This window comes from Clupea harengus, chromosome 22 (assembly GCF_900700415.2).
Source record: "Clupea harengus chromosome 22, Ch_v2.0.2, whole genome shotgun sequence".
Taxonomy (NCBI): Eukaryota; Metazoa; Chordata; class Actinopteri; order Clupeiformes; family Clupeidae; genus Clupea; species Clupea harengus.
Window position 1 is genome coordinate 18,861,344 of NC_045173.1, and position 25,082 is coordinate 18,886,425.

The 25,082-nt window shown below is 43.5% G+C and overlaps 2 protein-coding genes across 2 annotated transcripts in view; both read left to right on the forward strand.

The window, feature by feature from the left end:
- The window catches only part of ahrrb (aryl-hydrocarbon receptor repressor b), a 26,463-nt gene extending 16,612 nt beyond the window's left edge, over positions 1 to 9,851 (forward strand). The window contains exons 3-8 of the mRNA XM_031559965.1: positions 3,205 to 3,323; positions 4,732 to 4,821; positions 6,610 to 6,733; positions 7,436 to 7,569; positions 8,187 to 8,365; positions 8,792 to 9,851. Coding sequence (XP_031415825.1) covers positions 3,205 to 3,323; positions 4,732 to 4,821; positions 6,610 to 6,733; positions 7,436 to 7,569; positions 8,187 to 8,365; positions 8,792 to 9,851 — 1,706 coding nt within the window. The remainder of the gene's footprint in view (positions 1 to 3,204; positions 3,324 to 4,731; positions 4,822 to 6,609; positions 6,734 to 7,435; positions 7,570 to 8,186; positions 8,366 to 8,791) is intronic.
- Positions 9,852 to 11,343: 1,492 nt separating this feature from the next.
- Positions 11,344 to 21,066, forward strand: exoc3 (exocyst complex component 3). The gene is made up of 14 exons (XM_012835349.3): positions 11,344 to 11,517; positions 12,248 to 12,433; positions 12,576 to 12,795; positions 13,302 to 13,687; positions 14,079 to 14,374; positions 14,807 to 14,924; positions 15,681 to 15,806; positions 16,265 to 16,365; positions 17,089 to 17,199; positions 17,529 to 17,670; positions 18,074 to 18,196; positions 18,589 to 18,750; positions 19,076 to 19,197; positions 20,440 to 21,066. The coding sequence occupies exons 2-14, from the start codon at positions 12,290 to 12,292 to the stop codon at positions 20,633 to 20,635; spliced, it is 2,247 nt and encodes a 748-aa protein (XP_012690803.1). The 5' UTR covers positions 11,344 to 11,517; positions 12,248 to 12,289; the 3' UTR covers positions 20,636 to 21,066.
- Positions 21,067 to 25,082: the final 4,016 nt, after the last annotated feature.

Below are 25,082 nucleotides of genomic sequence, written 5' to 3' on the forward strand. Positions count from 1 at the left end.
CAGACCGTTCCTAAAGAGGAACTCTACTGCCTGGTGGTTCTGCTGGTTCTTGCTGGAGATTTCCATTAGCTTAAAATGAGATCTTGTCAGACAGTACATTCCCAAACTGTACCAATCTCATCCAAGATACGTGCCCACTTTGGAGCAAAAACACAAAGATAATGTGCTTCTCTGGCGCGTGTACAAAAATCGCCCACAGACCCATGTCTGAGCTAATGCCTGAACAGCATCGCCCACTTTAAATGCTCCACGGGCGCTACAGGCTTTTCTTCTCGATCTATAATAGCCTGGACAAGGCGATGCAATCCCAGGGTTTTTCCAGAAAGTAGGGGACTGGATTATTAATATCGCTTCCCATTTCTGAAGCACAAGTTTTACATCACTTTCATGTTTTCTTAGACAAAAGAGACAGAGACAGAGAAACTGAAGTGCAAGGTACTACATTTTCCGATGAAACTCACTTGGTGGTGAGTAATCCTTAGCAACAGATTTGTTTCCTGATGTTTTTTTTGTTTTTTTTAACTCCCTCCAATCGGGCTTGGATCATCATGCGTGACCGAGAGTGCAGTTTGTAGCACGATTTTCAAAAGCTTGATCATAATTACTGTCTTTTTTTCATATCATGCCTGAAGCACATTACTGTTACATATTCATATATACACACATATATACACCCCCCCCCACACACACACACACACACACACACACATATACTGTATATTTATATATATGTGTGTGTGTGTGTGTGTGTGGCTGTATGTGTGTGTGTGTGCTTCTAGTTCTAACTCCTGATTCGTAATTCTTTGTTTAAGTATGAAGCATTGATTGAGAGAGAGCTACACAACCTATGGTGGCACAGTGACAGTGACAGTCAGAATGGAACAACTCAAAGAAGTCATGGCTACGGATACATTTCATTGGGTTTTTATAATAGTTTTTTTTTTTATACTTTATTGCATTGTTTCTGTCATCATCTTCGAGACAATTCTGAACTTCATAGCCAATTGCCCATTTGTTATTCTACAGGTTTATATATTTTTTGGTATGCAAAAGGCTTCCCAAAACAAGACTCTTCAGTTTTGTTAAGACATTGTGTGGGTGTGTGCGGGCTGTGTGTGTGTCTTGATGCAATATTGGTTGAAGTGTATATCACACACTGGAAGTGCTGGATGAGCACTGGAAATTTGTGCTCTGGAAGGATTTGTTGAAGGAAATGTTGATGCAGAAGCTTGTCATAGGGGTTTGTGTTCATTCAGTCTGCATTATCTCGTAGTCATCAATATTTCACAGCTGTTGTTATTATGATTCCTTCATTGGCTAATGTTGCCTGCCATCCTGCACGCAAGCCCTCCAGCTCAACCCCCCTTCCCCCCTCCCACACACATACACTCCGCCCCGTTACTGTCAGGAACAAGGAAGATTGACAGACGGTTGGCTTGCGTGACCGTGGAGGCTCAGTCAGTCAGCCAACATGTTCTCTTTCTCTCTCTCTCTCTCTCTCTCTCTCTCTCTCTCTCTCTCTCTCTATCTCTCTCTCTCTCTTTCTTTCTCTCTCTCTCTCGTATTTCCTGGTTAAGCACAAGGGGGTAGGGGGCGGAGATAGGCTAATGAGATGGCTGGGGGCCATGCCCCCCCCCCTTGAGTTAGTTGTGAATATATCTCTGCTGTGAACACGCAAGGGCTGTGGGGGGGGAGTGGGGGCGAGAGTTCAGGAGTGCCATCACGGGGTGGTGGCTCTTCCTCTCTCTGGCCAGCAGATGGCACCACGGAGCGTGCTGAGTCTGTTCACAGTACATGGATCAAGTGGATCTCTTTGTGTCCTGGGGTGAGTAGGGTAAACACTGGTGTCTGCCGTAGATCTTTGACAACAAAGAACCGCAAAACAAACTCAAGGTAATGTCTTTTTAAAAAGAGATAAGTATGTGCCTTATAAAAAACTCAATAGCCCTGAGGCAGAGGTTGTGTATCTCCAATGAATTACACACAGTTTCATGTGCAACTCCGGCCCTTCAGATTTGAATACATCATTGAAGTATGAGGAAAAAAGGCGTTTAAAATAATTTGTTTTTAAAGTGGTGTGGAGTCTGTGGCATCCTGGAAAGATGGCTTTCTGTCCTTTTGCCCTTCCCTTGCACAACTCCACTCACTCCCATCCTGTCTCAGTCTCAGCCAACTTTAGCGGTTCAGAGGAACGTTTCTGAGAAACTCATCAGAAACCAAATATCTGTGGAACGGCGAATGAGAAATAAAAGCCTCGCGGTCGGCACGAAAGCTGTCTGCTCTGGCTTTGTGTAGTGTGTGGTGTTTTGGGGTTTCGCACGCAGACTAGTCTGTGGGAAAAATAGCAGAAGCCTTAAAGGTTTCTCAATGCTGTCTAGTGTCTGCAAAGGTGGAGGGGAGGGGGAGTTTTCTGTGTGTTTGTTGGGTAGTGTTTGTTTTTGTATGTGTGTGTGTGTGTGTCTGTGTTGGGGTGGAAGGGCAGGAGCGTGCAAACGAGTGTGTGTGTGTGTTTGTATATGTACTTATATGTATGTTGATGTCTGTGTGTCTGTGTTGGGATGAAAGGGTGTGTGTGTGTGTGTGTGTGTGTGTGTGTGTGTTTGTGTGTGTGTGTGTGTTTGTGTGTGTGTGTATGTGAATCCCCGGCCGTGGGATGCTTGATGTGGGCCGAGCCCCGCCTTAGCTGTGCTGTGCTGCTGAGGGGTTCGTGACTGGCCCGATAGAGCCCTTTGTTTTGGTGGGTCTGCTGTGCCTGATCTCATTTGGGTGCCGTGCAGCACACTCACGCCCATGGATTACCCTGTGTGTGTGACAGCGTGTGGACCAATGCAAGTGACTGGCTGCGTGTGTGTGCCGTGCCGTGCCATACCGTGCCGTGGTTTGGTGTGGCGGTTCGGGCACACGAGATGTATGTGCCATGACAGAGATGAGAGATGGATTGTGATGTCGAAAGTGCAAGATGTACTAAATCGGAAATAACTGCAGGGTTAAACAGTGAGCTTCTAAATTCATGGTTTCATCTGACTGTCCTTGTTATGTTATACAGCCACTGTCATTTCACATGAAATGCATAGCAACCATACTCCAGATGTACTCATCTGATCGCTGTCTCTCTCCATCTTTCATCTTTCTCTCCCTTGTTTTCCTCTTTGTCTCTCCCTCCTTTTCTCTCTCTCCCTCTCTCTATTTCTCTTTCTTTTGTAGCCATTCAAGAAAAGCCCTGCAACAAGCACAGCAGTGAGGCCAGCAGTGCCATGGCCAACCCCAGGAAGGAGGCCTTTCCAGCAGAGAGCAGCGTGGTGGAGAGTGACCTCCTTATGGAGGTGAGAGAGCAATGGAGGGGTCAGATTTCGCGTGTGTGTGTGTGTGTATTTGTGTGAGGGTGCTTGTGCGTGTATGTGTCTGTGTTTGTGAGTGCGTGTTTGCAAGGATTTGTGTGCATGCTCATATGTGTGAGGGTGTTTGTGTGTGTGTCTGTGTTTTTTTTTTTACAAGTATGCTTCTGGAAAGCCGTGAGATACAAAAGAAACTGAGAATGAACCAAAGAGCCCAAGCAAGGTCATCACAAACACACACAAGAACATTTCACATGTGTTTTCACGGTGTTGCCGCTCAGTGATGGAGGACACTGAGTCACCTCCCTCCGGAGCTGTCAGCGGTCACTCCCACCGGTTCACACCGCCCGCCTGTCAAGCGCTCACATCACATCATGCGAGAGGGATGAGCCCAGCGAAACCCAGTAAAGCGCAGGCTCGTGAGGACAATAAACATTTAATGGGGGAAACAAATGGTCCTCTCCATTAAAAGGTGTACAGGGCGGGGCGTGGTGTGGCCCTCCGCCGCCCCTCCTTTCCTTGCATTCCTCTCCTCTAATCTCTCTCCTCTTCCCTCGTTCGCTTCCTCCAGCTTTCCCACCATCCGTCTCCTTTTTGTTGTTTTTGTTTGTTGTTTTTTTCCCTCTTTTCCTCCATTCCTTTCCTCCCTGTGCTTGCCACATAAACGGCTTGATCGTCGGCTCACACTCTCTCCTCCACCCCCCGCCCTTGTTGGCGTGACAACGGAGCGGATCGGGGCGGAGCAGTGGGGCAGGGTGAGGCTCGCTGATCGTGACACTGTTAGGTCAGTGTCACAGCGGAGAGAGCGAGCGGGGGCCCCAGCTGACCCCAGGGTGACAGCCTGGCAAGGAGCACGCCAGAGTCACGCGAATGTAAATAAAAAAACACACTCACTACCTAATCAAGTGCACAAAACACACACACACACGCGGGTAACAACACGCAAAACATACACACAAAAATGATAGACAGTAACATACACACACACACACACACATACACACACACAAACGATACGCAATATATGCAAAACACACACACCATAGGCAACCTGCACACACCCAGAGAAGGAGACCAGAGCTGATGAAACTGAGGTGGTATGGCTCTGAACCTCAAGCCCTGTCAGGAGTAAAGTGTGTTCTCTGTGCTTTCTCAAATGACTGCTGCTTGGTCCAGTTCCAACGTTTTGTGTGTCATCTCTTGGATTCGTTCATACAGTGAAGAGCACGCACAAATCCACGTATTGTTCATATTCAGAAATGTGCAAAGAATGCATGCAAAAAGGCATGGACATGACTGTTGTGACATACAGTACATGAACTATAATACTTGTTTCTTTTTCTTTTTTTGATTGTATTATTTATGTTTTGGTATTTGTTTTCTTGTTTTTCCTCAGTCCCTCACTGGATTTGCTTTGGTTGTGAGCTCTGATGGCATGATATTCTACGCCTCGTCATCTATTGTTGACTACTTGGGTTTCCATCAGGTAGGCTACAGTCTTCTATTGTTTTTAAATAGTAATGGTTGACTATTCACTATTCACCTCATGACATTTCAGTGTAATTTGTTAACCCATTTGTGAAAACCATTGTTATGTGTTATTATAATTACACACACACACACACACACACGCATATATATATATAATTATGATCATTTATTTCTATTCTATCTAATGAAGTAATGTAACTAATGAAATAATGTACAATGTAAATGAACGTTCCTCACTCAGTGGAAATTGCACAAACATAATTGACTGGGTATTAACTGGGTAAAAATCTTAGAAAAGGAGGTGTACAATCATCTATAAACAGGATCCAAACAGTATTAAATCTTGTGGGAGTAGGTCTCACGACAGTTGTGGTTGATGACAGAAAAAAAATATGTTTGAATACTTTCCCACCATTACGTTAAAAAAAAAGGGTACGATTGTTCACCCCTTACTTAGTTTACAACTCACGAACAGACCTTTCTGTGCTGCGTCTCTTTAGTGTGCATTAGAGAATCTGACAAACAAGTCATCAGATCTTCCCCCCTCTGAGGGGGAACAGGGATACTATTGGTGCGTGTTGTAAGCATGCGTGTTGTAAGCATGCGAATGCAAGCGTCTCCGCGAGGCGAAGCGAAGCATTGTGTTGCGTGCCTTGGACGCAGATATTATGGGAAGGTTGAATATTTTAGAGGGAGTTTGTCGTTTTATGAAGAGAGGGTATAACTGAAGCTGAAGAGGTGGAGGAGGAGGAGGAGGGGGAGGAGGAGGAGGAAGGGGGGGAATTACGAGTGTGGGCAGGCGTTGGGAGTTTTTTTTTTTCCATCAGCGTCTGTCCTCATGCGAGCAGCCCTGGTGTCACGCGAACTCGACTCGCAAACAAGCCAGCCGGCACACTGGCGGCCCAGCAGCACACACTGGCAAAGCAAGCAGGCAGGGAGAGAGAGGGGAGAAGGGGAGAGGGGGAGGCCCAAAGAGCCCCCTGGGCCCCAAGAGGGCACTTATCATAAACCTCACTGATTAAACAGCCAGAGAGAACCTCTCACGCTTCCTCGCATGTCCACTCCACTGAGAGCGGGCAAGCATGGAGGGGATGGTTCTTTTGATAGAACCATTAAACTTTTGTCTGCTATGAAAATCAGGAATTTTGTCTGTGAGCATTTACTGCAGCTGGACTGACTTGTTATCAATGCTCTGTGCCTAGTGCATGTAGTGACCAAGCATCACAAGTAGCAGTGTATTCACAAATAAGCAGCAGTTAGATTAGGCATTAGAAGTGCCCTGATAAAAAGGTGTTTCCACTTTAAAATGGCGTGTGTCTGTAGGAAATTGCCAGTTTATTCCTTGCCTTGTTTTCAGAGAGAATGTTTTCGATGTGTTGATGGCCATACTAAACAGTGATCTCCGCTTTCCTGCGAGGATTTGGGGTGAGCTCAGTTGAGGCAGCCGCACGAACATGAACCCCTTAGCCCCCACCCCACTCTCAGGCAGGCAAAGATGCATGGGGAGCGAAGGGGATCCATCCGAACAGAAGCGCCAGAAAGCCCAGCAGGTCTCCCGCAGTCCAACACTTGTGGTGTCGGCCCAGATACCTCCAGCGTGTCTGAGCATTGTGTGCGGTTCAGCCGACCGTGCAGGGGGTTAAGTGGAGGGGTCACTGCAGTTACCCAACACAAAGAGGACCTATGGTGAGGGGGTTAAGTGAGTGCACCAGTTCAAGGCCTTTTTTGTGTCTCTGTGTGTGTGTTTGTGTGGGTGCGTGTGTGTGTGTCTGTCCCCACACAGACGGACGTGATGCACCAGAACGTCTTTGATTATATCCATGTGGACGAGCGGCAGGAGTTCAGAAGACAGCTCCACTGGGCCATGAACCCTGCACAGCAGGAGCACCACGCAGCCTCAGGAACTGGTGTGTATATAATTACCATCCACAGAGGCCCTCACAGCGGCCAGGGGGACCAGGCCAGGTTAACACAGGGCCACAGCCTGTAGATGGCTCTGTTGAGTGATTGTTTGTTTGTGTGTGTGCACATGTTCAAGAGAGGGTGTGTGTGCGTTTGTGTGTGTGTATGAGAGAGAGAGAAAGAAAGAGAGAGAGTGAGAGAGAGAGAGCGAGTGTGTGTGTGTGTGTGTGTGTGTGTGTGTGTGTGTGTGTGTGTGTGTGTGTGTGTGTGTGTGTGTGTGTGTGTGTGTGTGTGTGTGTGTGTGTGTGTGTGTGAGAGAGTGTGTGAGAGTGAGTGAGTGTGAGGGGTTGGGTACAAAAGTAACTTAAGGACAAGAGTTTTAACAGAGACTATTGTTTTGACACAGTTGGTTTTGATTTAATGTGAGTGCTTTTAGAGCAATTATGTCAGAACTGTGTCAATGCCTGTTGATTGTCCCAGATTGTTTGTCTGTTATTGCCAAGTAAATGTGCCTGATTATGTGCGTCAATTAAAGTGCATGTGTGAGAGCAAGAGGGACCTCGGTTACTGAGATTGCGTGTGAACGTGAGCTTTTCTGCTTTTGTGGGCTGGAATGAAAGTGTATGTATTTGCACCTGTGGTGTACGGTGGCTTGTGTGGGTCACGCATAGCGGCAATGTTTTATGTGACGTTGTTGTCTTTTGCAGGAGAGGACTTTGTGGTGGGCAGCCTGTACAATGCCCAGGAACCAGACGGTGTTCTTCCTGACCTCATCCCGTTCTTCACACGCTGCTTCATCTCCAGGCTACGCTGCCTGCTGGACAGCACCTCAGGGTTCCTGGTCAGTGAAGACACACATGTGCACACACACACACTTTCTACACTGTCCTTAGCTACTATACACTTAATCTTTTTTTTTTTTTTACACTTAATGTTTGATTAATCAGTGTGTAAAATAAACATTCTAAATAGGGTTAAAAGAAGAAGTAGTTTGAATAAATACTAATTTATGTATTACTTATTAATGATGTTTTACTATTATTTATTTAAATTAATAATGTATTACTTATATAGTGTTATTAATATTTATGTGAATACACTGTAATACAAACCATTTATATAAAGATGCACTGCCATTTCTGAAGGCATTTGATGTTTTGATGCATTTGATGTTTTCTGTATTTTGTTGTATTGTAGTTGTTTTTGTTTAGAATCTTTTTAATGGTGTGAACGTATTACATCATAATAGATTTGGAATTAGAATGAGTTGTATTGCCACTATGAAAAACATACTGAAGTCTTTTGGTCCTAGTAGCGGTAGCCTTAGGTTGTCCTCTGGCTGTACCATATCTTGCATAGAAACTCTGTGACCATTAGACATCCACTGTATGGAAGTATAAGACAGCACTCTTTACCATTTATTTATTTCCTTCTGCCCCATCTCTCTCTCCTCCCCAGAGTTTGCAGTTCCAGGGCAGTCTGAAGTTCCTGCAGGGCCAGAAGAGGAAGACGGAGTCTGGGGCCCTCCTGCCCCCGCAGTTGGCCCTCTTCTGTGTGGCAGTGCCCCTGCTGCTGCCCTCCATCACCGAGCTCAAGATGAAGAGCATGATGGTGAAGAACAAGCACAAAGGAAACTGGTGGGTAAACTCAGACAGCTGCTCAGACTAGCAGAAATATGTTTATTATAAAGGCCTTGGGGAGGTGTGGGAGCTGGTGGGTATGTTGTATTAAGTGGCTGCTTTGTTTATTAAATTCAATTGAATTGAATTGAATTGAATTTATTAGTATAGCGCCATTAACAACTGACATTGTCTAAAGCCACTTTACAGAGCCTAAGGCCCGAACCCCCTAGAGGAAGGAGTAATTAAGCCAATGAGGGAAAAGTGTGAATTGTGGACATCCTGATAAAGGCTTTTCATTCAAATAAATATTCACTTCCAAAAGCATCCTGAAATATTGTGATATAAATTTGAATGCAGTATCCCCCCTCTTACAAAGTCACCCTCTACTATGGTTGTAGTTTTCAACTCATCAGTCCTTTTGTATTGTGATGTACTGGGCAGTGAGAAGAGGCACCGTGTGTCCAGAGGAGAGAGCAACGACCTGCTGCTGCTCAACTGGCCCAGCAGCTCTTCCAGCCACAGCCCGTGGCGGGCGCTCTCCAAAGAGTCCCTCAAGTACAAGAGCGATGGCTACCTCTCGTCGCAGGAGGAGCCGCTCAACTTCTGCCTTTCCTCGCTGGGAGGCTCAAAGGCCCAGCACGTGGACCCTCCCTGGGACGTGTGCTCTGGTGCGGGGCTGCGCGTCGGCCCCGGCACCGGCTACCTCCCTGGGAAGCTCAGCAAGTGTGGCCACGCGGGCAGGTCCGGAGCCTTCTGCCTGTCCCCGAGCTTCTCCCACGGTGGTGGTCACAGGGGGGAGGTGTCCCACAGCAAGCTGTATGATAACCTTCAGGCGCCCAGCATGGAGGGCTACTGTGTAGATGGGGGCAAGGTGGAGGGCAGGTACATGGCGCACGACGAGTGTTACAATGGCATGCTGGTCCCAGAGATGGCCATCAAGACGGAGCAGGACTCGGACTCAGAGAACGGCTGCCACACGTTTGGCGCTCCACACCACAGCAGCATCTGGCCCACCAGCGAGCGGCGCTACGGAGTCGGAGTCACATACCCAGAGGGCCCACAGGTGAAAAACGAGTCCAGCTTCTACGAGCACTACACCCCGTGCCAGCGCGGCAAGGCTGGCATCAGCCCACCCCTCAACAGGCATCACAAGTATCTATACGCCAGCAGCAGCAGTGGCAGTGGCAAGCCCCTGAAGTGCGTCCTGAACAAAGACGCCTTGGACCCGCTTAGCAGCAGTCAGGGTGCCAACTGCGTGGATGGGCACATGTATCCCAATGGCATGGCGGAGCACAAAGCTTACATGCAGCAGGACTATAAGCTCTACGAGTTCAGAGGTCGCGGCCTGGTGCATGCCATCAAGCGTGAGCCAATGGACTCCCCACCCTGGTCAGAGGGCAACCATGACCTGAGCCAGATACAGGCGCAGAGGAACATCATGGCAAACTGCACAATGAATACTATTGTACACAAGTCAAATCCCTACATATACCTGCAGTAACTTCAGCTGAGGCCAACAACCTCTCTTTTTTTGCAGTCTTTTCTTTTATTTGCAGTCATTTTTTGTTGTTTTTTCAAAAAATGCAAACTCTCAGGATTACCTCAATTAAGAGTGAAATTAGATTTTCTCTCAGTTTTTGAGTGAGAAGATTTTTATAAAGAGGCACTTTTTACATGTTTTAGCATTTACATATTTTTAGATTTCTAGTGTATTTTGTGTGGTTAAATGTACCTTTTAAACTTTACCTCAAAGGCTGTATGAAATTGTGAAAGACAGAGTAAATCCCTCTTTTTCAGCGTATCTCCAAAGTGTTCCAGTTTAAATATCTGTATTATTGTGATGTATCACAACACTGTAGGCTAAGAGATTTATAGGGCAAAGTATGTTAATCTGAACCAATCTCAGACATTTTAAGAGTAATTCATTGGAGTAATTCACATCTTAAGAAAAAGCTGTGTGCTTCATTATTTGATTTGACCTTTCACTTTACTGCCATTTCCTACAATGGTCTATGAAGAACATTAAAATCATGTATTTTGTTTTTTGTAAATGTGAAATGGTGTGTGTTAAATATAAAAAAATGAAATAAAACGTGACTAAAAAATGGATTTCATGTTTGATGTAATAGTAAAATCTACTTTAAAAAATAGAGGATATAACTTTTTTAACAATAATTTTTCAATTCATTTTTAATAATTTACAATTCTTTTAGTGGTTTTATGACGTAATTAGTATCATTGATGTAAAGTTCCTGATGGCTAATACAGAGCAGACCTCAACATGGTGTTACGTGTAAATTGTTAAGCAGGAGACAACATGACTTAACAATCCTGTTGTCAAATTCTAATTCATACTTCCTGTATAAAAAATATAATTCGTTTTATATAATTTACATGACTTAACATTTCTTCATCAAAATTAATTAAATAATGCTATATAGTCAGATTTCACGTGGACTATATGCTACACTTGTCTACACTACATTTGTCAAAGCCTGCTTTTAGTATCATTCAATTAAATGTTGTGTTAAATGCCAGTGCAGATTTGTTTTCGATTCCCAAGTTTATTTTCACTTTGAAATAGTAGGATTTATTGTATTTTGTATGCATATTTCTGTGGTTCTGTGTATTTATTATTGATGTTTTCATGTGTAGTGGTATCATGTGTATTTAACTAAAGCAAGAGATAGCCTAAACTGTTTCATCTTTTTTTCAACACTGAAAGGATTCAACCATTAAAAACATCTATTTTATATTCTGTTATGCTGCTGAGCAGCCATTATGTGTCCAATATACTATTTTCAAACGTGTTCATTAATAAATGCTCGTGCTCTGACAAGCCTTTGTTCCTTTGAATTCACTCGATACAACTCTGATACTGATTCTTAAAAACATTCCTACATTAAGTATGAAATTAAAGTGCGCAATGTAGAAATAAACTAAGAAGCTGGGTTCTAATTCCATGCTGCGCAAACTCTGCGCACCTCTGACGTCGAGTCAAAACCTTGTCAGCAGTGTTGTCAGCTGCTGTGAAGGCGGTGCAGCACGATCCAGGAACAAGAAACGTTAGCAGTAATTGCCAAACTGTGAAGCTGTATGAGATATGAAATCATTTTAACCAATGACCTTAACTGCGTTTTGTGGATAGAAGGACACACCCTGCGTTGGTGAGCATACTACTACGACTTTACAATAAAGCTACTTTGACTTTGACATTTACTGGTTTGCCATCGGTTTCGTGTAACAATCCTGTCACGGCCTGTATCTATATGCATTCGCTAGCCAATATATCCAACTTAGCTATACTGTCCTAGCTAAACTAGATTGGTACTGTTGGCACAGAGTAGATGGGCAGTGTATATCACAAGTGGTTTAGCAGACATGTTAAACTGTTTGTTTGTCTATTAGCAATTTGCCACAGACATTTTAAATGTTCACATTTCAGTTCTCAACAAAAGGGGTCTTGTGGGATGTAACTCTGCGGTTAGCTTGTTATGCTACTTAACGTTAGCTGTCTGGAAATCTAGCTAACTATCTAGCTAGTTGCAGGCGTTCAGCCGTAACGTTAGACCCTTAGCAAAGAAGGTTCACACTGGCTATGATCGTTTAACCATTAGAGTTTGTTGGCAGAACCGCTGTTCTCCTGTTGACATGCCGCTAGTCTGATCACAGTTGTTTGCTACCAATAGAGGGGTTAGAGACCAAACTTTGAGTCGTGACATCTGGTGAAATAGCGATACAGGGTAAGGTTAACGTTAGTATCTAGCTAACTTGGGAAGCTTACGTTTATAGGTCAATAGACATGCTCAAGCTTTGACAAAAGCACTACTTCGACAAAACACTTAATTGTCAGTCCACACTTTCACTGGCGTTTGCTCAATTCACTTCTTCCGACAGGCTTAGGAATCTGTTGTTGCCACACCAGAGCACCTCCTAGCCATGGAAGAGACTAGCCGGGAAGCCGTGGCTATGGCCGTGCAGAGAGTTGCAGGGATGCTCCAGCGGTCAGATCAGCTGGACAAAGTCGAGCAGTACCGACGCAGAGAGGCACGCAAGAAAGCGTCTGTAGAGGCTCGTCTAAAGGTAACTCATTTGTGTGTAGTTGAGCATTCTCCGAACAGAAACCGAAGTCATTTTCAATGGGGTTACGCTAATACCGTGGTATGGTTGTCATTAGGTTCCGTTACGACGTTTCGTATAATAGTCTACCCCTCTACTCTCTCAGGCTGCAATTCAGTCCCAGTTGGATGGCGTCCGTACTGGACTCTTGCAGCTTCACAGTGCCCTGTGTGACGTGAAGGACATCCAGAACTCCCTAGGAGACGTCAGTAAGGACTGGAGGCAGAGCATAAATACCATAGAGAACCTAAAGGACGTCAAGGACGCAGTGGTCCAACACAGCCAACTTGCCTCTGCTGTAGAGAACCTGAAGAATATTTTCTCAGGTTAGTAGGATTTCAGCATTTTGTTTGACCTTGTAAGTTGTATTGTGAAGCTGTACTATATTACGTTAGGTAACTGGAGACATCTAGATACATTATAATAATATAATATTTAAAATGTATAATATTTATAATAATATAAATTGATATGAATTGAATAGATAACTTATCTATCCTATAATGACAATCACTTCTGGCCCCACAAGCCTATGAAATAAACAACAAGATGTCCTTGCTGTCATATTCTTAATTCATGTTTACCCCTTTTCACCAACACACACGCAAATCAATTCCTCAGAAAAAAAGTGAGAATTCTATCCCTCATCAAGAAAGGCAAATCAATGCTAAACTGAGTGGTACAGCACTTTGGTGTCATAGAGCAATGCAAAGTGCTTCACAGTACCATACAAATAGTACATAAAAGCACTGGATCATGTTTGGCAGAGGGGATGGCCTTATTGCCATATTGATATTTATGCATATGTCCCACTCCCACCCCATCCCTGCAGTTCCTGAGATTGTGCAGGAAACCCAGGATCTGATCGAGCAGAGTGAGCTTCTCCAGGCTCACCGCAGGCTGATGGACCTGGAACGCTCCCGTGACGACCTGATGTATGAGCAGTACCGCATGGACAGCCGCAACACCCATGACATGGACCTGATCCGCCGCTACTTCGGCCAGGTGCAGTCGCTGTCCGACGAGCTGGCCAAGCAGCTGTGGATGGTGCTGCAGCGCGCCATGGGGACGGTGCGCCGCGACCCCACCATGCTGGTGTCGGTGGTGCGCATCATTGAGCGTGAGAATATCATCGACAACCGCATGCTGGACCGCCAGAAGCAGACCACCTTCATCCCGCCCGGAAGGCCCAAGAGGTGGAAGGAGCGCATGTTCCAGGTCAGAGCTGGAAGAGATAGGAGGCTCATGCTGTGGAAGCTTTCTTCCACAGTATTCTGTATTACAGTGTCTGTCTTTCTGAGTATGTGATCTTCAGTCAAACTGTTTTCTTGGAAATACTGCAGTAGCAATGACTGCATAACTTATTGTTTTGCATCGTGTAATGTGGGTATAAATGAGTTGTGCTAATATCTATGTATTGAGTGTCACGCAATATATATACATCACACAATATGTTTGGGGCTGGGATAGCTCTCCAGCTATCCACCCAGACCCTCATCATGTTTAGTCAGTGCATTGTAGCGTCAGTGGCTATTTGCTTGACTGATGTTACAATTAATCTGTCCCCCCCCCCCGCCTCGCTCTCCGTCTCTCTGTTTGTCCATTGTAGGAGCTAAAGGAGACGGTTAGCAGGCGCATCGAGGGCACACAGTCGGAGACGCGAGACTCGGACAAGATGTGGCTGGTGCGACAGCTGGAGCTGACGCGCAAGTATGTGCTGGACGACCTGATGGTGGTGAGCAACCTGATGGTGCAGTGCTTCCCCCCGCACTACAACACCTTCAGCACCTTCTTCAACAACTACCATGACGCAGTGGCCGCTAACGTATGCGAGTTGGCTGCTGGAGACCTGGAAGCCAACGAGATTGTCTCGCTCCTCACCTGGGTCCTAAACACCTACACCAGGTGAGACTAGAGTGCTGAAGGGGGTTGGAGTTTTTTGCACTGTAAGATAGTAGATACACCAGTCACTCCTTAGTAACTCCTTAGTGATCCTAGTAACCACAAGTTATACTATATTAAGACTAAGGTTTAAGTGTATTTGTCCAGCACTTCTTTCAGCACTGAACCTTCTCTGTCTTTGCTCCTTGCCTAAGTGTAACAGGTTCCCCATGTGGTTGATTTTCACTGTTTCACGGTGGAGCAGTAATGTGCATCCACTGTCTCCTCTTTCATGGTAACAGATTTTCCAAGCACAGTGATAAGCTTTGAACTCAATATTTAAAGCTGGGCTGTCCTGAAGCACGAGAGGAGTAAGGAGAGGAGAGGTTGGGTGTTGTTTAGGGGGTTAGCATGCCACGCTAGCAGTGCAAAATTGGGTGTGTGGTGTGTTTTCAGTGTGGACATGATGGGCCACCCTGAGCTCAAGGCTGAGTGTGACGTGACCCAGCTGGGGCCTCTGCTCTCCCAGGACGTGGTGGACGAACTCCTCAGCAAATACATCCAGACTTTCACTGTGAGTGCACACCAGTCACGCTTCAGAATAAGGCCCGTTTGATACTGCCTGCGTTGTGCTACTGCTGCATCTCGGTTGCGTGTGTGTATTCACACAGCTGACGTTTTTGCTCCTGCCTGCCTTATTTTTTCTGCAGTGAGTGTCTGTCTGTCTCTGTCAGACAGACAGACAGACAGACAGACAGACAGACAGACAGACAGACAGACAGACAGACAGACAGAGAATTACAAAATTTGGGAGGTGCACGTCAGGCCACATAGAGGTGCGCGGAGAGGGTTTGCCATGACGGAGAGGGCTCTCTGTGTGTCCATAAACAGATGACCATAAATTACGCTTAAGTCACTGTTGTTTCACTGTTGTAGACAGATGTAGCATAATACTAATATAATATAGATTGTGTAGATAGTATATAGTATAATGTAGTTATTCTGTAGGTAGTGTAAGCACCAGACCTTAACTGGGAGTACAGACTACAAGCCACTCGTTTTGCTTGAGGACTTTTTATAGAGAATTTAAAAATGTTTTCAGTCCAAAATTATTTGGTTTCATTGTCATACCTCAAACACAACCATATTGTAACTGTATTGTATATTTAGCTGTATAATAGATTTTTGTCATCATAAATAGTATAATGTTGGATGATAATACAATATTATACTATATAAAATAGTATCACCAGGCATCATTAACCCTCATTCATTCAGATGATGCTCTGATTAATGCCTGCCCTCCTCCCCTCCTCCTCCTCATCCTCAGTCTAACATCACTGGCTGGCTGCGTAAGGCCCTGGAGACAGATAAGAAGGACTGGCTGAAGGAGTCTGAGCCAGAGGCTGACCAGGATGGCTACTACCAGACCACCCTCCCTGCCATTGTCTTCCAGGTGGGATGGCTGTCACTGTTTTCATTCAAGCACAATGACAGGTTGATGAAATATTAACTTTCATAGTGTTGGTATAAAACATAAACATAGTGTATACTGTACATTTATTAATTTACATTTACATTTACATTTAGCAGACGCTTTAATCCAAAGCATCAATCAAGCTACGAGCAATAGAGACCTAAAAATAAATACTACTTTACATAAGAAATAAAAAGAAGTGCAGGAATGTAAGTGCGAGTTAAGTACTAGTGCGAGTTAAGTACTAGTTAAGTTATTTGACAAATTATTTTATCCAAAGCAACTTGCAATTGACCAACAACAATCAAACTACACACCGATAAACTATAATTTGTTCTTTTAAGTTTCGACAGGGTGGTGATTTGGCATTTTGTTCTTTTAAGTCTTGAATGTAATCTTTAAGTTAAGTTTTTCCCTCTCCTCTTCCCTCTGCTCAGATGTTTGAGCAGAATCTGCAGGTGGCTGCACAGGTCAATGACTCATTCAAAGAGAAGGTTCTGGAACAGTGTCTGAAACAGATGAGTTCTTTTCTACACAGGTGGGACATGCAGCCCATTTCGGTGTCTGCTCTTTTACATTATTGTCAATACGTGAGCAATATTTGTGCCACTATACCGTAGTAATAATAATTGATCAAAATGTACAAATAGAGCTTCACCTACTGGGTTGTATGAACATGACGATAAAAAAAAAGTGTTTTTATTTTTAAATAAATGACTCACCAATCTCTACCAAAGAGAATGCCATTTCACCCTCAAGCCTCAGATTGTTGGCATCTTTTCACTTTTCAAAACACCCATTAAACTTCAAACTTGTCAGTGATGGTTTTGATTTGAAGACATTACTCTGGAAAGCAGCTGTCATTACAGATGCACAGTACTAGATAATAGCTTTTCATAATGTTTTATTTATGACAGAGATATAAGTACTTCTATATAGATATCTATATATAAGTACTTCTATACAATACATTTTTTTAATAACCTCTTAATACTATATGGAGTATTATTATTATTAATAATAATAATAATTCAAATAATAATTTGTGGTTTTAAATTAAAATTTGAATGTAGAATTATTACCTTTGTTGTGTGTAATGTTTTATGTGTGTAAAGTCGCTTTGGACCTAAATACCTTAGCCATAACCATAAATACAAATGCTAATATATTTAAAATACTGAATAATAATGTTAAACATAAATACTTCTATATTAAGTAACTAAGTAATACTTTCAAATATCAAATACTTTTAATTTCACAGGTACAAAGAAGAGGCGATCAACTACAAAGAGGAGCACTTAAAAGATCGCCAGCTTCCGCAGTGCTACGTCCAGTACATGATCGCCATCATCAACAACTGCCAGACGTTCAAGTGAGTGTCAGCAATGAAGTATATTTACTATCTTGGCCCATGTTGTATTCGGCACCGTATCCATTTAGTCATTTCTCATTTCAATGACGATTACAGTTACAATACTGAGCAGTAGGATCCAGGTCTTGCTGTACCTCACCCGATAGGGCTGCAAGGTTCTAAAAAGGAGCATGCATGCATTGAAGATATATGAGTATATATTTAGAAGACAGAAATATAAGAATGCACATGGTTTTCAGACTTATACCTTTCTTGCTCTGTCAGTTGTTTGGGATACAAGCTTCTGCTAATTGATTGAATGTAATATTAAAGTCTCTCTCTGTTCTCAGGGAGTCTATTAACAGTCTGAAGAGGAAGTACTCCCAGTCGATTGAGCCCAGCCTGTATGACGATGCCATCGAGAGGACCCTGAATGACGTGGCCAGAGAGGGCTGCCAGTTCCTGCTGGATGAGGTCTTCCTTGACCTAGAGGTGGGAATGAACACTAGCTCTGCTTTCAGGGCAGCAGTAAGGAGTTTTGGTCAAAACCTAACAAGCGAAAAGGCATGCAAAAACATTGCAAACATCAACAGCAGCACGGTTGGCACTGTTAAAAGCTTGTTAGCATGCTAATTGGGCTCTCTTGGCAATACAGTTGGCGATATCCTGCTGTGGAAGCTTTTGTTACATTTTCGCAGTGTGGTCTGTCCCAGACTACAGAACTACATAGTTTTTCAGACTGTTGCTTTAACCAACCCTTAAAATTATGAAGGGAGATTAATATGGGTCGTGGCATTTGAGTATTGTATTGCTTCAAGTAAATTACCAAACTGTTACAGAAATAATTGTAAACCCACAATGACCAATACCTGAAATGTTTTTCTGTTTTTAACAGCATCACCTGAACGAGCTGCTGACTAGGAAATGGCTGACTGGCTCCCATGCGGTTGACACCATCTGTGTGACGGTGGAGGACTACTTCAATGACTTTTCCAAAATCAAGAAGCCTTACAATCAGGTGGGCACAAAAGTCCAGGACAATCTGAGAGTTCTGCATTACTGTTATAATTCGGCTATAGGCTAATTTGGAGTGGTTTGAATATTTTACATACACTGATACTTTCTTGTGTTATATAATGACACTATTGTTAATATCGGCCATTTTGAAATGGTACTGTAATGACCTGTTGGCTTTGACCTTCAAGAAGAGCTAAAAGTATTTCAGCAGTTAGCAGGCTTTCTAGTGTGTGTGTGTGTTTGGGGGGTGGGTCGCGTGCTGTGAGTATATACATGGGTGTGTGTGTATATGTGTTTAAGTGCTTAATTTAAATTACATGTGCATGTCCGTGTGTGCGCGCATGTGTGTATTTGTGTTCTTACGCCGTGTGTGTGTCCATGCTGGTGTCTCAGGAGATGACAAACGAGGCCCACCGGCGTGTGGTAGTAGAGTACATGAAGGCGGTCATGCAGAAGCGCATCACCTTCAAGAACCCAGAGGAGCGCAAGGAAGGAGCCGACCGCATGATCAAGGAGTCCGAACAGTTCAAGTTCCTCTTCAGGAAACTCTCCAGTGTAAGTGACTAACCCCCCCGCCCCTTCCCTCCCCATACACACATACACGTATACAAGTAACCTATGGAAGTAGTATGACATATTGTTACTTCTTACATAGTATAGATATTTTTGTATTGATATTTAATGGAGGGTCACACACACACCTGACCTTTTCATAGTTTTGCCTTTCAACTACATGAACACATAGCCTTTTGAAGCATGGGTTACACTGGGACCAGACCATAAACTGTGAACCATTTTAAGTTGGATTTTAAGTTCTATGTGTATGTGTATTCCTGTAGTTAATGTGTAGATGTTTGATTTTAATGTGTGTGTGCTGCAGAGCGTGGAGGCAGACCGGCTGTGTGATGCCATCGCAGCCATAGCAGAGGTGTTTAAGTTGAGCGACACGACCATGTTGTCGCTGGAGGTGTCCACACTGGTCTCCAAATATCCCGATATCAGGTCAGCAATGTTTACTACACATGTGTATACACACACACACACACACGGTCCATATCCCTCAGTTTAGACTCACTCTTAGACAACCCGTCTCTCTAGATGTCTCTCATATGTCTGTCTCTCCATCCATCCATATAAACACATGCACTGCCTCCAAGTCAATTGATTTGTTGCTGGTATCTCACTATATGCTCGCAATAATAATAATACATTTAACTTAAAAGTGTCTTTCAAGACACCCAAGGTTTCTTCACTGCAACAAAATTACAAATACAATTCACAACCAGAAAAACCCCCACTAAACTACGATAAGAGCAAATTAACCAAAAATGAATTAAAAACTAAAATTCCAAATTAGAGGAAATTAAATAATTCTAAATAAAACATTACAGAGAGATCTTACGTTAAAGAGGACCCCTAATGCTCATTTTCAATTAATTTTATCTTTGAAACCGACTTAGAATACCTTTACATGCTTCAATAATCCAAAAACATCATACTGAATATCTCTATTGACCCGCTGTTTGAAATGCTTTGTTAGAGCTCCAGTCATTAAGTCCCCCCTCAGCAGCAGTTGCAGACAGCCATCGAGCAGAGCAAACTTTGAAGGTTGTTGTTTCTACCCCAGGTTTAGTATGGTATTTTCCATTGCTCATCGAATAACAGAGGTGTGTACGGTGTAACACCTCTGGCGCAGTATGCCCGCCCCTCTGTTTAGGTTGACAGTTTCACAGCTGAGACAGGCAGCCATGGAGGAGAACTTCAAAAGTTCAAAGGCTTAATACTGAAAGGCCTTCATGATGAGCCACGCACAAACTCCGTGGCACAAACTAAGCCCGACAGAAACGGCACCAGTCAGTCCGATGTGTTGGTGAAGGGAGTTGCACAAGCATTACCTCAGCCTGGCGGTCAATCTATTCATTTCAATTAATTGTTTCCTCACAGGTAGTTTGCTAGATAGGCAGCTTAGCCAGGGGTTAGCTCTTCATCCCAATGGGGTCCAGTTGTAGGATAACGTTAGGTGGCCAAATTAACGATTAACTGCTTATTATATTATTATGGCGGAGAAAACAGTCCTGGAAACAATGGCTATGCACAGCGATTACATTTACCTAAACGATTAAATGCAAAAATAGAACAAAAATGTTATTCGCTGCAGTTATTCTTGCATAGGATAGCCTTTCAGTCTATCATTGTCATTATCTCTCTGACGGTGTGTCCAACCCCATCTCTCTCCTTCCTCAGGGAGGATCACATAGTGGCCTTGCTGGTGGTGCGTGGGGATGCCAGTCGGGATACCAAGCAGAAGGTGATCGAGACCTTCAACCAGACTAGGCCCTCCGGCAGCATGGTCACCCAGCCCATCTTCAAGGACATCACCGTGCCAACTATGACCATGACGTCCATGACCTCCATGACTGTGCCTAAACTGCTGAAGTAGCTCTGGAGAACCCTGGCCAGGGGACCCGTTCCAGGGTGTTACAGGATTAAGGAACACCACGGTTCCTTTCATATGCACTTTGAGAAGAGAAATAAAGAGATATTTCCACAGAAGCAGTCTGTGGTATTGTAAGGTAAAGCCCCATGTTCAAGAGGCTGCCTTTAACTGTTTGTCAAAGGATTATGAATGATTACTTGACCTATGGACTGAAAACACTAAATGTGTGCCCTAAAAATGTTCATTTTACTTTTATTTTCCTTGCCTTATTAAACTCTGCAATCAGTTTCTCACTCTTCTGATCTCATGTGTAAAGATAAACCAAAATTGTGTGTGTATGTATGTGTGTGTGTGCGCTTGTGCGTGCATTTGTGTGCGCGATTCCCACTCATGGCTTCTGTCCCAGTGTCTATTAAAAATCTCTTCTGCCCTGATATTCTGGCCCTCGCCTTCATATACCAGTACATCTACACTCACATTCAGTCACATTTGAAGCAACAATGAGCAACAATTTTCCATTTTTGAAGCATCATTTACAGTCAACTAGTAGTGGAATCATCTTCAAATTCATTGCGATGATGGTATATAGTCATGTTAAGCGCTTCCTCCTTTTTCAGAAACGTAGATGGAGATTGTGTTTGACATATTTGTACCATTATCCATGTTATTCCACTATATCCTTTAGTTGTAAGAGACTAACTTTTTTTTACCAAAACGCCCATGAAGAATAAATACCAGGTGATGGCATGAACTCACGTACATGCACTTAGTTTCAAACAAGTTGACAGGTAATCCATGAGATGAGAGCAGGAGTCTTCACCAGCATAACATGTGAGCCCTATACTTTAACTCTTGACTTGGGTCATGGCAGTCTGTACGGTTTGCTCAATGTTGAATGACTGGCGGGCAAAAGAGGCAAGAACCATCCAGGCACAGATGTGAGGAGCATGCTGAGATTTAGGCGGAGACTGTGGTACCCTCTCTAGGTGAAGGACAGGTAGAATTTGGTATCATCGGCATGGCAAGGCAAGTTTATTTATATAGCCCAATTCATACACATTGGTAATTCCAAGTGCTTCACAAATGAGCCGATAAAACAACATCGAAAAATGAGAGATTAAAACAGTAAAAGTCCTTTATGGCAAAATAATAATAAAAAGGACATAAAAAAGATAAATTAATAAAAAAAAGTAAATTGATAAAAAGTAGAGTGCTCTCCATCAGCTAACAAAAAGCATCTGATAACAGTTGGGTGTTAAGTCTTGATTTGAAACTGGCTACAGTTGGAGCACATTTGATGTCATCAGGAAGTTGGTTCCAGAACTGAGCAGCATAACAGCTAAAAGCAGCTTCACCATGTTTAGTTCTGTCAGTAGGTATTACCAACATATTTTTCTACAGTAATCTGAGAGATCTAGCAGGTGCATCCCGCTGAAACATATCTGAGATTTAATTTGGTCCTGTCCCATTTGGTGACTTATAAACAAGCAGCACTGCTTTAAAGTAAATTATGTGACTTACTGGAAGCCAGTGTAGAGTATTGGAGTAATATGGTCAATTATTTTGGTTTTCGCAACAACTCTAGAAGCTGCATTTTGTCTTCATAGGAAGGCCTGCAAAAAGACCATTGCAGTAGTCAACCCCGCTGGACATAAAGACCATTGCAGTAGTCAACCCCGCTGGACATAAAGACCATTGCAGTAGTCAACCCCGCTGGACATAAAGACCATTGCAGTAGTCAACCCCGCTGGACATAAAGACCATTGCAGTAGTCAACCCCGCTGGACATAAAGACCATTGCAGTAGTCAACCCTGCTGGACATAAAAGCATGAATGAGTTTTTCTAAGTCATGTTTTGACATAAGGCCTCTAAGTTTGGCTATGTTTTTGAGATGGTAAAAAGCTGACATAGTTATTGTTTTGACATGATTGTTAAAACTGAGATTACAATCAATTAAGACACCAAGGTCCTCCACTTTAAGACCCTTTGTTTCAAGAACAAATCTTAAATCTCTTAATAATTTCAATTTTGTCCTTATTCAGCTGAAAGAAAGTTTGAGACAACCAGCTGTTAATTTGGTCAATACATTGATAAAGAGATTCTAGGGGACTATAGTCATTAGGTGAGAGGGATAAGTACATTTGAATTGTTGGGTCCAAAACAACACAACAGAAGACGTTCATGAGGTAGGATTTGAACCATTGTAACCCACAGTACTAAGTAACACCTGGACAGAATGATTTATGGCGTTGATAGCCTCAGGTGGATGCAGCAGAAATACTCACTCACTCATTTACACACACACTGGTAAATTGGAGGCTGTTCATTTTCACTGCAGGGTGTTACCAACAGACATATAATAATAGTTTGGGGGTAGATGTTTCTAAGGCCAGGGTTTTGATCCATCCCCATTATGATAGATTCTGTATCAGACCACTTTACAAAGGCTTGTAAAAGCCACTGCCTTACTGTGACTCGTGTCAAGTGTGTGCAAGAGCATCTCATTTCTGCAAGCACTCAGTCGAAAATGGCATCAGTAATGTGCCGATCTTATTATTACTACGAGTGGCACATCTACATTTCCATTGTCTCTGCTTTTTGTGATGGCAGACTGCTGGCGCAGAAAAGAGCAATTAACTCAATATTTAAAGCTGAGCTGTCCTGAAGCACGAGAGGAGAGGAGAGGAGAGGAGAGGAGAGGAGAGGTTGGGTGGTGTTTAGGGGGTTAGCATGCCACGCTAGCAGTGCTGGTGTGCAGCTACTCCAGCGAGAGCATATACAGTACACTAGAAGCAACACAGAGCATTGCGTGCACAGCCAGGATTGTGGAGAGAGGAGAGAGAGAGAGATTAATGCACAGTGGCCCTCTTGTGTGCTCGCAAGTAAACACAAAGAGCCTTGCCCTGCACACACACACACACACACACACACCACACACACTCACTCAATCACTCATGAAAAGACAAACTTCTAATACAACCCTGAGCGCATGGAATAATTCATTAATTCATAGATATCTTTATGAGATGTATTTATGAGAACTGCAAGGTTGTGTAAACTGATTTTACAGCAACTGTCAAATATGAACATACTGCACAACACCCACACACACTATGCATGTCTTGAACCTCCAGACATTCATGCACAGCATTGCACACATATTCTCTCTCTCTACTCTCTCCCTCAACTCACTGTCGTTTCCTAAATATTAGTTATATGACATGCTGCACCATTAGCCTGACAAGGTTTGATGGTAGTGGCGTGACGGCCCCTGATCGCCTTAGGCCTAAATTAGATATAGTTTATATTACCACCCAGGGCCATGCTGGCACAGGAACTAGAGGTGTTCACTTCTTTTTCTTTGACAAGGGTATTTTTCGCCAATCTATCTCATTTGTTGAAACAGCTTACTAGTGAGCTATTGTCTAAGTTAGGTTACTTGGTCCATTGCAGGCTGCATCGAGATGTTATAATAGTGGTTTAATTTCACAACGATGACAAACAATGCCAAGGCCTATGGCACAGTGTCCTTACCTGACTGTCACAAATGACGGCAATTCCGGGAGACGTAGATGCTGCTCCACAGGGCGCTCGATGTGCGTGCGTTAACTTCGGTGCGGTTGCTATGGCAAGGAAAGTCGAAGGGAGAGATGCACGAGCTCATGAGGTAAACCACAATAAGAACCAAAAGTTGTCGGGCATAGTTACACACATGTAATTGAAATTAGATGCCTTAGTAAATCGTTTATAAACTACAATATAAAATTACAAATGATTAAAAAAAAAAATCCTTGCAAAAGGGCACTCTTCAAGTCATAGGCCAAAAGGCCAAAAGGGCAGGTGCTCGAGCACCACCTGGGGTCTATCTGTGCACGTGTCTGGTACCACCATGCAGGACCAGGAAGTGCAGCACGAAGGAATTTCCTGTAACAAGAAAAACTTTGTATTATTGATGATGCACTGGCATTACATGCACTTTTACACCTACCCATTTTCAAGCTATCCTTGTAAATAGGAATTTGTCCTTAGTGACTTACGTTAAACTTAAACAACATTTATTTGCCGATATTTCTGTATAGTTATTTTCTTGTGCTTATTTTATGCATATTACAAACATTCCTCTTGCTATCACAGGGGATTCTCCAAATAGCCAATCTTGATAGATTGTGACATGTACACCCAAGAAGCGTCTGTTTGATATGTGCTGTCAGTGGGTGGGTAGAGAAATGAGTCTAGAACATTTTATACGCTCAATGAATACCGGATGACACCCAGGGTAAGCAACAACACAATTACTAACATTCATTGAAAAGGGGTCACAACTCCTACAGTCGTTTGGACCCCCTGGAGAGGATTGGGCTCTGATCCGGCTGAGACCTGTTTTAGACAGCTACTGTCTGTGACCCCATGCTAAGCGTCTTCCACATAAGCCTCACCATGGTGGGGTAC

What these genes read in the sequence shown, in the direction of transcription:
- exoc3 (XM_012835349.3), top strand. Translation starts at nt 12,290, where the DNA reads ATGGAAGAGACTAGCCGGGAAGCCGTGGCTATGGCCGTGCAGAGAGTT. An exon ending in CTGTAGAGGCTCGTCTAAAG is followed by an intron (nt 12,434 to 12,575) that starts GTAACTCATTTG and finishes CTACTCTCTCAG; the next exon opens with GCTGCAATTCAGTCCCAGTT. An exon ending in ATGAGTTCTTTTCTACACAG is followed by an intron (nt 16,366 to 17,088) that starts GTGGGACATGCA and finishes TTAATTTCACAG; the next exon opens with GTACAAAGAAGAGGCGATCA.